Source organism: Mus pahari, chromosome 2 (genome assembly GCF_900095145.1).
Source record: "Mus pahari chromosome 2, PAHARI_EIJ_v1.1, whole genome shotgun sequence".
NCBI classification, from domain to species: domain Eukaryota; kingdom Metazoa; phylum Chordata; class Mammalia; order Rodentia; family Muridae; genus Mus; species Mus pahari.
In genome coordinates, this window is record NC_034591.1 from 7,554,602 (window position 1) to 7,570,792 (window position 16,191).

Sequence of the window (16,191 nt, forward strand, 5' to 3'; positions counted from 1 at the left end):
TCCATCTGTCAATCGGGATACATATCTTTGCTACTTTGAATACTACTGCAATAAACCTAGGATGATCATACCACTCTTAGGAACATCTGACCTGAAATCAAGCCATTGTAGTCCTCCTCCCACAAGTCATTTGGGAATTATAAGTGGAAGGATTTGGGATTGGGGCAATCTACATTAATTGCAATAAATACTTTTCATACAAAGACATGCTCACTGAATTTTGTCACACTCACTAATTGAACACAATTATCAAAATGACTACATACCATTATTTAATGGTCACATTGGTTTCTAGTTATAATGTAAGTAAAAGAGGTGAGGTTTGTGTCACTCTTTTCTCAGTTACTGCCTGGAAATGCTGTAAATATTTTAAAAATCAGACAAAAGACTCATTATATATGACACTTCTAAGCATGTAGCCACTACTATGAGATGGCAATAAGTAACTCCCACAAAATCAAAAACATGCATGTTAGTATTTTTCACCAGTGATAAAAGAAGAACCAAAATACGTCATATGCCCCAGTACAGGGGAATGCCAGGGCCAGGAAGCAGGGTTGGGGAGCAGGGTAGGGGGAGGGTATAGGTGGCTTTAAGATAGCATCTGAAATGTAAATGAAGATAATATTTAATAAAAAAATAAAAAAAAAAACAAGATGTCAAATATACTAGTCACTAATGCTGTGTACTCAAAATAGCTATTACCAAATTTTAAGATAAAATGGTAAAAGAATGCAGAGGGTTTAACTTCTTTGTTTCCTTACTTATTTGCTTGTTTCCAATGAATGCTTATTATTTTATTAGCTTATAATGGTTATCTTATTTCTCTTTTTTATTTTATTTTGTTTGTAATTCATTTTTTACACTCCATATTCCATTCCCCGCTGCTCCTATTCACCCTCTGACTGCTCCACATCCCACACCTCCTCCCCATCCCACCCCTGTCTCCACATGGATGCCCCTACCCCTCACCCCACCTGACCTCTAAACTCCAGGGGCCTCCAGTCTCTTGAGGCTTAGGTGCGTCATCTCTGAATGAACACAGACCTGGAAGTCCTCTACTGTGTGTGTGTAGGGGGCCTCATATCAGTTGGTGTATGCTGTCTGTTTGGTAGTCCAGTGTTTAAAAGAGATTATCTGTTTCTACATTGCAAATATTTTGGTGTACTTATAAACAAATTTTAATTTTAATGCTGATATTGAGGTAGCAATATTGTGTATCTGATGTGAAAATCTGTTGTACAAGTTCTTGTACTAAATGAACTTTACCACTTTAAGTAATCACATTCATAAAATCAGTGAAATTAAGTTTCACAGACTATCAAGTGACTACTCTTGTAAAATTTGAGAATGTAAGAATTGGAATGAGTGATAAAGACATCATAACTCACTCCCTTATTACACTGGAGGAAACTGGTGTCCAGAATAATTAAATCACATGCCCAATCTCATATTACTCAACCAGCAGAATAAAAGTGCGGTACTGCTGGGTAGAGTTTTATGATCACACTTTTTCTCATTCTTTGATATAATTTTTATGTCTCTCTTAATGTTTCCCTGGTAAATATATACCTGCATAACCTACACAAAATTAGTTATATTTATTTCATATCATTTCCTGCCACATTGTCATATCCGTGTTTATCAAAAGTACAAAATTACAGTTATTTCTTTTTCCTTCAATTCAGAACTTTTATTCAGAATTATATCTCAATATACCTTATGGCACAAACATTTTTATATGTACATACATGATATCTCACTACAGTTTTTTTGTCATTGTTGTTTTGAAGCAGGGTCTTATATAGTCCAAATAAGCCTGAAACTTACAATATATTCAAAGACGGCTTGAATTCCTGATCTTCCTGCCTTTCTCTTCCAAGTGCTAGGATGACAGACATGTGCTAACCCACCCAGCATACTTCATACCTTCTTAGATCATCAGAATGTTGATTATTTCACACAGTTGTATTTGAGAAAAACATCAATGGACATCCATTCACGCGTGCTCATGGTCTCATAACTTTTAAGTGGTAGGTTTTGATTAAGTTAGATTTAAGCTACATGAAGAACTGCATGTATTGTGCTACTTTGTAAGTACCAACAACTCCTACTGTTACAACCATGAACTGTATCATTATGGCCTGGTCTGTCCTCTATATAAGTATAATGAAGCTTTGTAGCCCTACAAAACTTGACATTTTTATTTTAAAATAGCAAAATGTTTCTAACTTGAATAAGATTTGCTGAATATAGGGTTTGTTTTCTATACATCAGCTAGAGCCTTTGCTTTTATATTTTCCATATTACTTTTATAATTGAACTCTGAATTGATATTCCAGTATGGACCTCAGTCAAGTATTTACTGGCATGAAGTCATTCCCACCTTAGTTAATTTTCTTGGTTTGGGTTTAATGTACCACTATTGACCAATGCCAAATCTCAACTCCTGGTCCACAGTGCTCTGTGTTAATAAATCTGTGCATGCACAGATATTTTACCTTGGTGACTCTTCTGCCCTCTGGTGTCTGAAATGAGCAACTGAACAAACTAGGTTTTCTTCAGATGAATTTTTAGAATCTTTACTGTCCTGCTTGGTTTAGTGCTGTGAAGTTCCAACTGAGAAAAAAAACAAAAAAACAAAAACAAAAAAAAAAACCAAAAAAAAAAAAAAAGGTACAAATCAGACGTGGATACCAAATTTGAGAAAGCTAATAGTCTAAAAAAACACCTCACTCTAAGGAAGGTTTGAAAGTTTGAAAAGAAGTATTTTGATTTTGATAACTGATTTCTTAGAAATAATTTAATAGTTTTTGTAAATAAAGAAGTATACTTTACTGTTATTCTATGTTGACAAGGGCTTTGTGTGTGTGTGTGTGTGTGCACTTGTGTGTGTGTGCACATGTGTGTGTGTGTGTGTGCACATGTGTGTGCACACCTGTGGATGCTGTGTTTATTTTGTATGTGTTATATGTGCACATGGGTGAATGTGCGTCTGGAAGTCTGAGGTTGACATCCAATGTCCTCCTCTGTTGTTCCTGGTATGTTATTATTTTGGAGACAGAGTTACTGGGTGAATCTGGAGTTCACCGATTTGGCAAGTGTATGTGGTAACTTGCTAGCGAACCCCCTCCTCTGCCTCCATTGCACCAGAACATGGTTACAGTCATGTTCACACGTTCCTGGTTTTTGTTTGCTCTTTTTGTTTTGTTTTGTTTTGTTTTGTTTACATTGTATGAAGGATTGAAATCAGATCCCTCTGCTTCTGTGGCAAGCACTTTACAGATTAAGTTATCCTCCCCATCCTGATAAGGCATTTTAATAATTTGCATTGCACAGTGCTTGATGGATTTCAGCTTTAAATCATTCTTCTGTCAAAAGCTGAAAAGAGCTTTCATAATGTAGATGTATAGGAAACATGATTCACTACCCTTAAACCATTTTGCCCCAGTTTTCAGATGTTGTAAAAATGGTAATTCCCATATAATTTCTTTCAGAATGACTACTGCTGTTACTGTCAAATTGCCCTGCTTCATATTCAATTATCAAAACACATGCTTATTCTAACTAATCCTCCATTTTTATTGGTGGACACTAAAAGGAGTCATGGGTACTGTCATTGATTTTTATCTTCTCCCTCTGCCAGGCAGACACTGCTCAATTATAAGTGCTGAATAACTGTGAGCGCTTTGTGAATTCCTTGGGTGGAAAGTTTTCAGTGGAGCTATACCTCAAGAAACACAATTTCTTAAACCTAAAGGAGCTGAGGATTTTCACAAAACAACCATCACTACCATTACCATAACCAACTAGACCCGGGATACCTCTCCAAAAACAATGATTTAAAGATGTGTTTACCCCCTTCACTGGATTTCAGCAGAACTTTAGTTTCTAAACTAGGGTTCCCAATTCTCAAGCTACTCACTATATTTAATTGTATTTTCATTGCTCTGTTAGAGCAATTCCTGTAAGGAAATGGGAATCTGAAGGAAAGTGGGGCAACACTTAAAACATTTAAATTTCTTAAATTAAGTTTTGTCTAGTTTGTCATGCCCTAATGGCTACATATTTGGACAAATCCCTCCTCTACATCTTTAATATCCAATGCAATGTCTTTCTTTGCAAAATTTATTTCAGACTGTTGCTTAGATGACTAAGGGGAATAAGATTCCCCTTAGAAAATCTGCATTTTCAGATAATAATAAAAATCAGATAACCTTTACATAAAACACACAAAGTTTTATGCGGCATTTTCCAGTCTGCCCCAATAAGAGGGCTGGTTTGGTCTTTCCTCTCATGTCATGTCTTCCCTCACATTAGCCATTGTTCTGATTTGTGTAAGGAAATTGTGACAAGGAGAAAAGAGAAACCAGCACCCACATGGAGCAGATAAGCTTTTCACAGCTGCCTGGTGCTTTGCCATGGCAAGGTTCTCACACTGGATCAAAACCCCTTCTCTTCTCTCCTTCTCCATTGCTTCCCACTGCCCCCCTGAAGGCCCTGCACAGCCACGCAGCCAGACCTGCCAAACATAAGAGAATCACACCTAGCTAACTCCGGCTGTCTGACACAGACAGCAGGCCAGCTGCTGGGAGCTGCACCCTGGCATCTCAGACTTTGTCTAGGCCTGATCTCTTTTGTCTTAGGCTTTTGCCATAGATCCTGCAATGTGTTGGCGGCTTAAAGTCTGACTGAAAGTTTTCTGTTCCAATTTTGTATTCTCTCAAAGTCGAAACTGTTGTAAGAGGTTTTAAGAGGAGCAAGGAAAAACACAGTTTAATAAGCTAGAATCCCTTCTTTTTGTAGGAGTCAAAGAAATGCTAGGAAACCACGGGAAGAAAGAAGAGATGCTATGGAGGACGGGCGATGTAGAGGAATTATAAAAATAGTTACAGTTTTCAAAGAATATACACATACCCACACTACCACCTAGGATATACAGCTTCAGTATGAATCCTTGAAGGAAAACTAATAACCAAATACGGCTTTTCCTTGGTGGGGCATTTCTTTATACTTTGTGTTTCCCCTTCATGGGATTCTCATTCCTATTTTGCCTGAATAGTTGCTGGGCCTGTGTAGTTGTGCATTGTGTAACAACAAACCAAACACACACTGGATTGAATGAACTAAAACAACACTAATGGGTTCATACTGTCCAACCTTCAACCTTGGGGAGTAACACTCCTAAACCAGTTTCACTTGTGTGATCCTAACGGTGAGGGCCTGCAATCACTCCTAGCAACGAGGGGCAGAGGGTCTCAGCAGAACACTGGCCACATGCCACAGGGAAAGCTGCCATGAGAAGAAAATGCGTTTCCAAAAGTCTTCCTGTAGCTGTCAATAGAAACCAGGTTTCTCTTTCCCTTCTCTTGTCGTCCCTTAGTTTTTATCCCTTTCTGTGATAGGCAAGCTGTGAGGAGAGCTGGCAGCGGCAGCATTGCTAAATGCTTATTACATCTTATTTAATAGCACTCACTTCCAGGGAAACATGTGTTTTTAAATTTCATAACAAAAAACTGTGGCTTGACTATCATGAATTTCTGAATTTTGAAATTCTGACTACTGTGTAACTACAGCTACAAAGTCTGAGGATTTTTGTTGTTGTTTTGTTTTGTTTCTTTTTTAAAATATATATATATATATATATATATATATATATTAAATTGAAGGACTCTTTCCAACATACCATACAGTCAAAATCTTGCTTTTAATGTTAAATCAATCAGACTGACCTGAAGACGTTATGAGACATATGCCTTCTGGGAATGGCCTTTGAGTATGTCTCAAATGTACAGACTATAATTGAGAAAGAGCTCAATATTATCTATGTTGATATACATTTCCAGTCTCAATACACTTAACAAAGGGCTCCTTCCTCTAGCAAGCTGACAGATTTTCTGTGGATGAGATAAATGCACAAAACAGTGATGGACACACAGACTTTGCCAGCCTTCAGTGACAGAGATGCTAAATGAATATCAAACAAGCTAATGATGTAGGACATTTCTATTCTCCTTCAATCAGACCTAGGACAAAAAAAAACAAAACAAAACAAAAAACAAAACAAAACAAAGTGAAAAAAATCCTTGACATTGGGAAATGGTCAGTTTCTTAATAGTAGACATTCAAGACTTCTGTAAAGATAAATATTCTCAAACTAGTTAAAAGATGACTATCAAGTCTTTACAATTGTTTGTGTAACCTCTTTGGTGGACATTCTCCTTTATAATGGATCATTATGGTTGCATTGACATGGAATCTGGAAGGATAACTATTACCAGTTAACCCAGGATCTTCAGCTAACAATGCACCTTTGACCCCTGAGGGGCAGCCCTTGGAGCTTGGCATGATTCTAATTAGTCCCTAATTTAAATGCCTTTGTTCAGTGGAAACTTCATTTTGTGTTACCACTTTTTAGAAAACTTTGATTTGTTTTTAGCTTTTGTTTTTATTCTATTTTGATATCTTCGAAATAACTTTAATATGGGTTTTATCTGATGTGATAAATTTTATTTTATATACTTGTAATGATTAAGTATGTTTATTCCAAATAGTCATTTGTCTAAGAACAACTAAAATGTGATGTTATCCTTCTATTAAAAACAACTTCCTAGGATGCCGTTTTTGACACATAAATGAAACATTATATGAAAGAGTATATATACCTTCTAAAATATTCAAATTGTAATGTCATTCCTTCTTTATTTTAGATAAGTATCACAAATTCAGTGCATTTCTAGCAACGTGTGCTTTTATGTCTGACCACCAGAGGGCAGTTGATGCTAATGCTTTCTTTAATACCCGCTCCCGGGAAGCGGGTCTAGGCAGACATGAGATAGGACCCGAGGTGCCTGCCTTCTCAGAGCCTAGGCTTAGGGGAAAGGCTGCAGGTTGGGGCATGGCCTAATTGTCAGCGTAGCTGTAGCAGAAGTGTATAATTATAACCTCAAGCACTTAAAGCTCCTTTGGAGCTAATTTTATGACGTGTCGACTTGATCCTTTTAATTTTTAATAAACAGGTAAATTGGAAAGGAATCCTTTTTCTTTCTTTCTTTTTTATTGAAAATAAAAGCTTTCTGTACATTCAGGGGCTTATAGATCATTTTCATGAGTTTCATCAATTTAAGCTCCCAGTGTCATCATGAGAAACTTTTAGGTTTTGGGGGTGGTAGTATGATTTGTTTTCGTTCTGGCTGTGAACTCTGCATTTGTCTGGGTAGCCTCTAAACCTGGATCCTCCTGCCCAGACCCTGTTTTGTAATTAAATGGATGTACCATCTTGCTTGATTAAAAAAAAAATCTTTATTTAAAACAATATTTTTAAGAAAAAACATTACACTGGGGAAATCTTGGAAAATTCAGGTAAAGTCACATAATTTTGAATGTTTTGGCATGGATTTAACTCTATCAGAGCTGCACTCACCACACATCAGAATGGTTCCTCACTGCTCTGCCATCTGCCTAGGTAGCGCGTTTATTCCTGTGCATCTTTCTTTTCAGTGTCCAAGCAAAACCTATGACCCACTGATTAAGTCCACCCGAGACTTTCCAGATGATGTTATCAGTTTCATAAGGCGGCACCCTGTGATGTATAAGTCGGTGTACCCAGTGGCAGGAGCACCGACCTTCAAGAGAATCAACGTGGATTACAGGCTGACGCAGATAGTGGTGGATCACGTGGTCGCTGAAGACGGGCAGTATGACGTCATGTTTCTCGGAACAGGTACGATCAAACCACACTTTCAGTCAAAGGAACTATTTGTTAATGGAGAAATAAAACAAACAAACAAACAAACAAACAAAAACCTGCAAAATATTTGTCATCCAAAGTCAAGTAAACATTAATTAATACCTTGACAGCTTTTCCTGAACTTGTATAGGTGGTCCGTTTAAGTAATGATCAGCAATGTCTGCCATCTACACTGAAGTTTTAAAATGCATGTATCTTCAATGTTTTTCACACTGTTCCGGCTTAGTTGCTCAAATTGTGTCTGTCTAATCATGGAGGACTGAAAGTAAGTAAGATGATGCTGTGTCTCCATGCTTACCTGCTGTTGCTATGGCAGGATGCTGGTAAATTCTACCCACAATTCTCTGCTCACTAGCCTGGAAATCAGAGCCTTGCTAGCCTGAAGACACTTCCTAGAATCATTAAGCGTTACTTGGTAAATGCTTTCAAATAAAACCTCTTGGAAGTTTACTTTCCTGTCCATGAATTTTGAAGATTAAAGTTAACTTCGTGGAGACTGGAGAGATGGCTCAGCAGTTAAGAGCACTAACTAACTGCTCTTCCAGAGAATGTGTGCTCAATTCTTAGCATGAACATCGCAGCTCACAAGTGTCTGTAACTCCAGATCTGGCACTTTCATATATGCATACATACTTAAAACCAAAACACCCATGCACATAAAATAAATATAAATAAATTATTTTTAAAATTAACTTCGTGGGTTCATATTAATGCAGTTTATTCTGTGTCAACTTTGTAATTAAAATATGATCAAAATAACATGTTTTTGGTCAAGTGTGATAATGAAAACCTATAATCTTAGGATCAAGAGGAAGATCACAAGTCCAGACCATCCTAAGGAGTAGTAATGGACCTATCGCTCTGTCTGTCTCTATATTTGTCTGTTTGTGTATCTGCCTATATATATAGATATAAAACATCAGCTAATAGTTTGCCAACATTTTTAATTGTATAGTATATGCTTTAAATAAGAAATATATATATATATATATATATATATGTGTGTGTGTGTGTGTGTGTGTGTGTGTGTGTGTGTAGAGAGAGGGACACATACATGCATATATATATGCACATACATTTTACATAAATAATGTTGCTTATTTGGTGATTCCCAAATTAAGAAAAATGTTACATAATAACAGTGTTCTAGGGGCAGAAAAGACAACATGTATCTTTAGACTTATCCTGTATTATATGTGTTCCTTGATGAGTTTTAAGTGTTATTTTATTGGAACAGGAGTTTTAGAATATGAAATCATTTTAGGATTATATACCCCTTAAGTACTATCAGGGTTCTGCACAAGTTAGACTTATTATGAGAAGGACCGTGTAGTAACTCCTAGGGCCACTAAATAGCTCCTGTCAGGCCTAATGATATCATAGAGGGCAAACACAAAACAGATAATCTAAGGGATGTCCCATTTCTGAGAATGGAGCAATGACTACCCAAGGGTCAGGACTTTAGTCTCCTATTAATTCTCATGAGCAAAATTTAATTTGTTCTGTCCAGCCAAAATTCATTCACAGGTTGGTAACAGTTCACTACTGCAAACAGCACTCAGCCACTAGGTGGTACTACCTAACCTTTCCTCAGAAAAATATGATTATTTTAAAAGTCAATTTTATACTGCAAAATGTATTTAACAGTTTCGAACATCCTAGAGTGATTTTTAAAAGTTAAATAATCTAGGCATTTTCTAAATATAGTGGTATTATTATCTGTCCCTATTCTCAAGCCGCACTGCTGAGGTTTAAAGATATATTTTCAATAGATTAATTGCAGACTAACAGATCCATTTTAGTTTTTTCTAGTGTGTTTTTTATTATCTTTCTATGCTCCAATGCTGCACAGTCACACTGTACTCACTATAAAGGAATTTAAGATACCTTTCCTAAGCATAACTTTTGTTGTATATCATTAAACTTGTATTTTCCTTTGAGTTTGAACTGAAGTCATTTGAATAAACTTTAATTTTTAACTCATTAACAATCATTATCTGAACTTAGGGTTAGTTTCTTCATGGAAAGATAGTCAGAGTTTGCTGGACAACTGTTAACATTTTAAAAAGACTACATATATTACTGATATAATAAATCAGATATAATTACTAGGTAAATCTTAATATTGCAGGGAAATCTTATTGCAGGAATTTTTTACATAACCTTTTAGCCTCTTTATATGTGTCTACTCTGGAAAGGCTCCATCAGATAAGTAGTCTTCATTTCTCACTACTTTATTTGGCCAGATTCATTGAAAGTGGGGGGAAATTTTTGAGATTTCCAGAAATATTCATTCAACTAAATATTAAAGTGGAAGCAGTGGGGTTATGGGTCATTATTGTTTTTCAGACATTGGAACAGTCCTGAAAGTTGTGAGCATCTCCAAGGAGAAGTGGAATATGGAAGAGGTAGTACTGGAGGAGCTTCAGGTATTCAAGGTGAGAAAGGACACCGGGCCACAAAAATAGAGGGTGAGCTCACTGCCCCAGTGCTGCTCAGGGGAAGTCACTGAAATGAGCTTCAATGGTTCCTCTGGCCTAACCAAAGGAGGCCATATCCCAGTGGGAAAAGGCACCCACTTCCGGTGCTGTGTACGTCTGGCAGGAGCTGCCAGGCTTGCCTCTCTTTGCTGCGCCATCCAAGGATACAGACAGTCAAAGTGCCGCACTGAAGGATAGCTGGGGATCTCTCACTACACGCATGCTTTCCTGCTGTTATGAGTGTTGCTTGGAGTTTTTTCCCCAAATGAATTCGAGAAAACTGGAAAAGTTTATGAATCATGTATAGGAGCCCAGCGTTAATGTAATGAAATGAAGAAAAAAAAATGAATGATAACAAGTTATGCATGCTACAATCCTTTCACCTCTCAAAGGGCATTGTTAGTAGGCCTGGAGGAAGATTTATTTGTTTTAAATTCGGCTTTTGACAATAAATATATTTTTCTGTGTGGCATTCTTTGAAGCTACTCTGGGGTATTTAGAATTATTTCCTGAAAAGTAAGACACTAGAAATAAGGTTCTATTTCTTAGAAAATGTGTTCTTTTATGTTTTTGTTTTGTTAAAAAGGTTTATTAAAAAAAAAAAAAAAAAAAAAAAAAAAAAAAACGGTCTCCATGTAAACGTGCATGGCCTGGAGAGTGGAGTCCTCCACTGGGAAGGGCTGAAGTTGATTATCATGCTGGGCCTTGCAGGTTCCTGTTTACATTGTGATGATAATAGTGGTCAAGAAGTTAACAAGAACAGGACCAGCTATTTGGCCTCTGCAAAAACAGAATCTTGGGTGGTTCCTAAGGGAAAAGCTGATGTCAAATGGAAGGGTCTAAGAAGCAGAGGCTTCAGAGTTTTTCTGTCACACATAGAAGTGCATGAGAACAGATAGTCTCTCGTGAGTCTCAGTGCCAAGGACTGACTGTTTTATCAGTGACTGTCTGCACAGTTGGTTCTGATTTTTATTCTCCTCCTCCTCCTCTTCCTCTTCCTTTAATCTACCCATCGGCCAACCCATCAATCCATCTATGTACCCGTCCATCCATCCATTCACCGATCAACCCATCCATTTCTCTCTCTACCATATATCCGTCTATCACCTATCGGTCTATCTGTCTGTCTATCTATTTATCTATCTATTATCTATCGATCCATGCTAGAGATGAAATCTGTGGCCTTTTGCATGCAAACAATTCACCACTAAGTTCCATACCCGCGCTCCTTTTCTTCTCTCATCTTGTGTCTATTGTTTCTCTTCTCTTCTCACTTTTCTCTTCTCCTCTGATTTTCTCCTCTCTTTCCCATTTTATTCTCCCCTATTCTCTTTTCTACCTATGTTTCCTTTCTTTTATTAACAATTTTGTTGAGGTAAAATGCAATTAAGAACAAAGCAACGCAAAACAAACAAACACACAAAGAAACAAACATAATTTGATGGACATGGCCATGTTTTTAAAATCAAGGGCAACAAAAATTATTGCAACCAACTTTAAAAAAAAATAAACCTTTTTTAACTTAAAAATTTTCCTTTTATATATTTTCTTAAATCTGTAACATCCACTGTTTGTCAATTACTATATGAAAGCAATAAATGAATAAATACTAGGTAAATAATACATATATAATACATCTATTAAAAATGTCCTGCTTTATATGTTTTGTTGGTTTTATATTCATGCTTCTGGTCCTATTAGAAATAAAATCTGACCTGTATCATGAAAATGCACAGTTTCGTAGCTTGTAGTGTCACCTAAGAAATATCATCATCAGCCAACAGAACTATAGCTTTGCAAAGCTCTGTTACTTAAACGTGTTTAGTATCTTTGATGCAAGTAAGATCAGAAAGGAGCAATAAATAAATACAGAGATGTTCTTGTCAGCACTAGTATGAATTATATGGCAGCAGTTAAGATAAGCAGGTTTAGAGCAAGGTGAAAACTTGTGAATAGCTACAAGTCATTTTCAACACAACGCCTCCTCATGCAGTTGCCTTGTTTGTCTCTGATAAAGTACCTTAAACATTTTCATTGTGCCTAGCAATGGAGAATTAATACACACTATAAGAAAACAGCAAGCAATACAAATCAGTTTCTCCTCTCATTGAGTCTGAAAAGCCATGTTTTATATAAACTAAAATAACTTATTCATCTAAAGCTGTGAATGTCTCTTACTGCCATTTCCTTCTCTTTGCAGCACCCAACAGCCATCTTGAACATGGAGTTGTCACTGAAGCAGGTACTTCGTAATTTTTGTTCAATAATTAACTTCTGAGTTCATTTGCAAAATCTATTGGAACTGGAAACTGGAAGTTAGGGCATTATTAAGGCAGATAGTTGAAAGTTGCTTGACTCCCCCTATTAATTCAAAGTCATTGGTTTTGTCTGGCCTTAGGAGAATGAAGATTGAATGTGAGTACTCTCATCTTTCAACTCACAAAACACAGAAAACAAAACAAAAACAGTGGGGCAGTTGAGTTGTGTTTCTGTCCAGGCATAAGACATATATTTAATATGACAATCACAAACTTTGAAAAGGGGTTTTAACTGGGAATCTGGAATTTCAAATAAGAATTTTGGTACACAACACTAAAGAGTCAATCATCAATACCCTACTTAATACCTAAGTCTCATCAACAGAATTAGAATTCTCTCTTGTTTGTTATGAGTTTTAACTTTTATTTTGTTTTGTTTAACTGGTAATGCTTGAAATCGAACCCAGGGTTCCACAGACATCAGGCAAGCCAAAGAGTACTTTACTGAAGACAGGATCTTACTGTCTATCTCAGGCTAGTCCAGAACTCACAATATTTGTGTTTTAACACTGCCTCCTGTGTGTTGTGTTCGTTTATAGGAATAAGCAGAACCTTGTTTCTTTTTCTCACTGCTGGGGATTAAACCTAGTCCCTTGCAAGTACTAGACAAGTACATCACCTCTTCTATCCCTGATATTTTCCTAGCCATTTAAATACATGCCAATGTTTTAACCAAAACAATGTGTTAACAGTAGCCAATTTTAATAGTGATAAAATATTTACAGTTCCCTGGTATTATAATTCACATCTCAAATGACTAGGTTTAGAATTTTTGTTCTATTTCTACTTATATCCTCATGATTGAAGAAAGTCATTTGATAATATAAGTTCTACATTAAAGCATTGCTACAATTAAGCATGGTAGACCAGTTTTAAAGGAAAGTCAAAATGGGTTTGATTCTGAGGTCTGTGTCATTGACTTGCTCATTAAATAACATTTTTTCCTTGAATCCATGCTATTGTCCTTTGGATATGCAGAAAAGAATAAATAACATAGTCTTAATGAAACTCTTGGAAAAGTTGAGAGAGAAAAGCATGCTAACAATGTAGAGTAATAACTAAAGCATGTAAGAGACAAAAACCAGAAAGTGACTGAAAGGAGCCAGAAAGAGCAGGGGAAAGGAAATAAGGAAAGAGGCAGACAAACTGAGTCATGAATGAGGCTGTAGTTAACCAGAAAAATAAAAAGAGGAATAGAGTGGAGGAGTAAGGATGTGAAAAATAAAAACCTACACCTGTTTCCATTAAGTGTGTATAAAATTTGACTTAAAACATATGTGTGCTTAAGGCAAAAGGAAGTTAGAAATGACTCTGGATAGCTAAGCCTAAATATTTTAGCCCTACCTGTTCTCTATGATGCATAATAGTTTCAGGACAAAAAACATTATGTGTTTTAGGCAGAGAAATGTCATGATAAGACCATCTTCTTGTAAAGCTCTGTTTGTGGAAGATGAAGTAGACCCTGTGCAGAAGTACTGGTTAGAGCAAAGGTTGGCGTCAAGGGAAATAGTTTGAACTCTTCCAAACAGTCGAAGCAAGCAATGATATAGGGCTTGCAAGTGTGGTGGCAGATTAGAGTTCACTGAAAAAGTGAAAATTAGTAATGGTGATGAAAATAAGCCCTCAGAGTGCTGTGGAAAATAGATAACTGGATTCATTGTGTTTGATGACGGCGAAGTCTTAGCAGAATTTATCAGGCAATAAAGTGCAAGATAACTTTTAGAGTTGAGAACTTCTATTCTTTTTATGCTAGCATCAACTTCTGTGATGTCCCTCCTTTTTTTTTTTTTTTTTTTTTTTTAATGCTTAGAGTTTTCCGCTGGAGGTGATCACAATTTATTTGAAAGCATATGCTGAGCCTCACTCATCTACTTATTCTTCCTTCTTTATGACCTCTGCTGCAGACACACAAATGGGACGGTATGGGGAATTTCAGGATGAACTTTAAAAAGTGTCATTTATGTCATGTGTTTCCAGGATCCTGCAGCATTTGCTTAGTGGGATGGCATAGCTGAAGTCCACTTGGTGATGTCTGCATGGAAGTAACAAATACTTACTTTCCCAATTGTAATCCGTATTCTTTCAGGATTACTTCATCATTAGCAAATGATATGGTTACTTAAAAATAGACAGTGTCAGGAGTGTCTTTTTAGTCATACTATGTTGAGAGACATGACAGAGGCATGCCATCAATATTGCCTATAGTATCTATGCTTTCTAGAACCTACCAGAGTGTAACTTCTACTGAGAAAGCAATTAACATTGCAATTGTATAGACCTGCAGCAGCTGGGGTTTGACATTCCTCACCTACTGCCATGTCTACTTTAGCTTTCTAGAATGTTGTCCATTGCAGATCAATGTGTTCAATACAGAGTCAGGCCAGGGGTAGAAGAGCTTGACTGGTCTTACTACTCCTCACACTTCTCCAAAAGTGTTCAAGATAGCTGGACACTCGCAAACAGATTTAAAGCTATCCTGTGGTATTTACGAAAGAATGCTTCTCAAGACTAATGTGAGCGATGCTTCTAATTCATTTCTTCTGCTTGATTTGTAGCAACAGTTGTACGTTGGTTCCTGGGATGGATTGGTTCAGCTCTCCTTGCACAGATGCGACACTTATGGGAAAGCATGTGCAGACTGCTGTCTCGCCAGAGACCCTTACTGTGCTTGGGATGGAAATGCTTGCTCCAGATATGCACCCACCTCTAAAAGGTCAGGGCACACCTCCTTTCCACAGGATGGGTTTCTTACACAAGGGACATTCCTTGGAGTTCAAGAAAAAGACAAAGAAAACTTGGTCTATAGGAAGAATATTTCAATTAAAATGTTCAAACATTTTATATTAACTTAAAGTTGGGAAGGTAGAACAGATGTTCTGAAATAGTGAAATGTGGAAATTTTTTTAAAAGTCTGATAAATTCAATACACTGTTTTTTTTCATTAAAGTAAAACACGATAGAATTTTATTTGACAGTTAACCATGTTGGCTCATTCCTATACTCCCACAACTCAGGAGGCAGAAGCAAGAGGATTGTAATGAGTTTAGAACAGCCTGAGCTACATAGTAATTTCATGTCTGCTTCCCAAAATTGTTCTTATTAACTACTTTATTCTACATTTCTTCTATTGAATTTCTAAACGTGAACATATTCACATCCATTTCTTTGTAAGTCACTTATAAATATATGTTTGTAGTCGTTCAGACACAGTCTACGGTACATCTAGTGACTTGGTTCAATTTTATATTTACTCTTATGACTATAATTTGTCAATTTCTGTCACTAAGATAAGCTTCAATGACAAACTGTTTCCTTGACTTTTGTGGCCTTTTGTTTGATACACACCTGGAAATTGCCAAGAAAGCTCAACTATTGTTTGATTGGACACATACAAGTAAAAGTCATCCAGAGTATAAGATACACATTTTCACACTATTTTTTAGTAGTGATAAAATAATTAGAAATAATATAAATGTCTATGTTAGATAAATATTTTATCTTATTATTTATGTATGAAAATATTAGTAACATTATTTTCTTAGGAGTTATTCCAAGCATGAGTTCTTCTAGATAACATTATTTGTGACTTTGATTATTTTCATTTTTAAGTTATTTTTTGAGCTTTTTGTGTTTTGATACTTAA

General features: G+C 36.4%; 1 protein-coding gene across 1 annotated transcript in view; it reads left to right on the forward strand.

The window, feature by feature from the left end:
• Sema3d (semaphorin 3D) overlaps positions 1-16,191 on the forward strand; it is a 182,926-nt gene that overhangs the window by 153,101 nt on the left and 13,634 nt on the right. The window contains exons 12-15 of the mRNA XM_021190341.2: positions 7,501-7,723; positions 10,100-10,188; positions 12,431-12,472; positions 15,104-15,261. Coding sequence (XP_021046000.1) covers positions 7,501-7,723; positions 10,100-10,188; positions 12,431-12,472; positions 15,104-15,261 — 512 coding nt within the window. The remainder of the gene's footprint in view (positions 1-7,500; positions 7,724-10,099; positions 10,189-12,430; positions 12,473-15,103; positions 15,262-16,191) is intronic.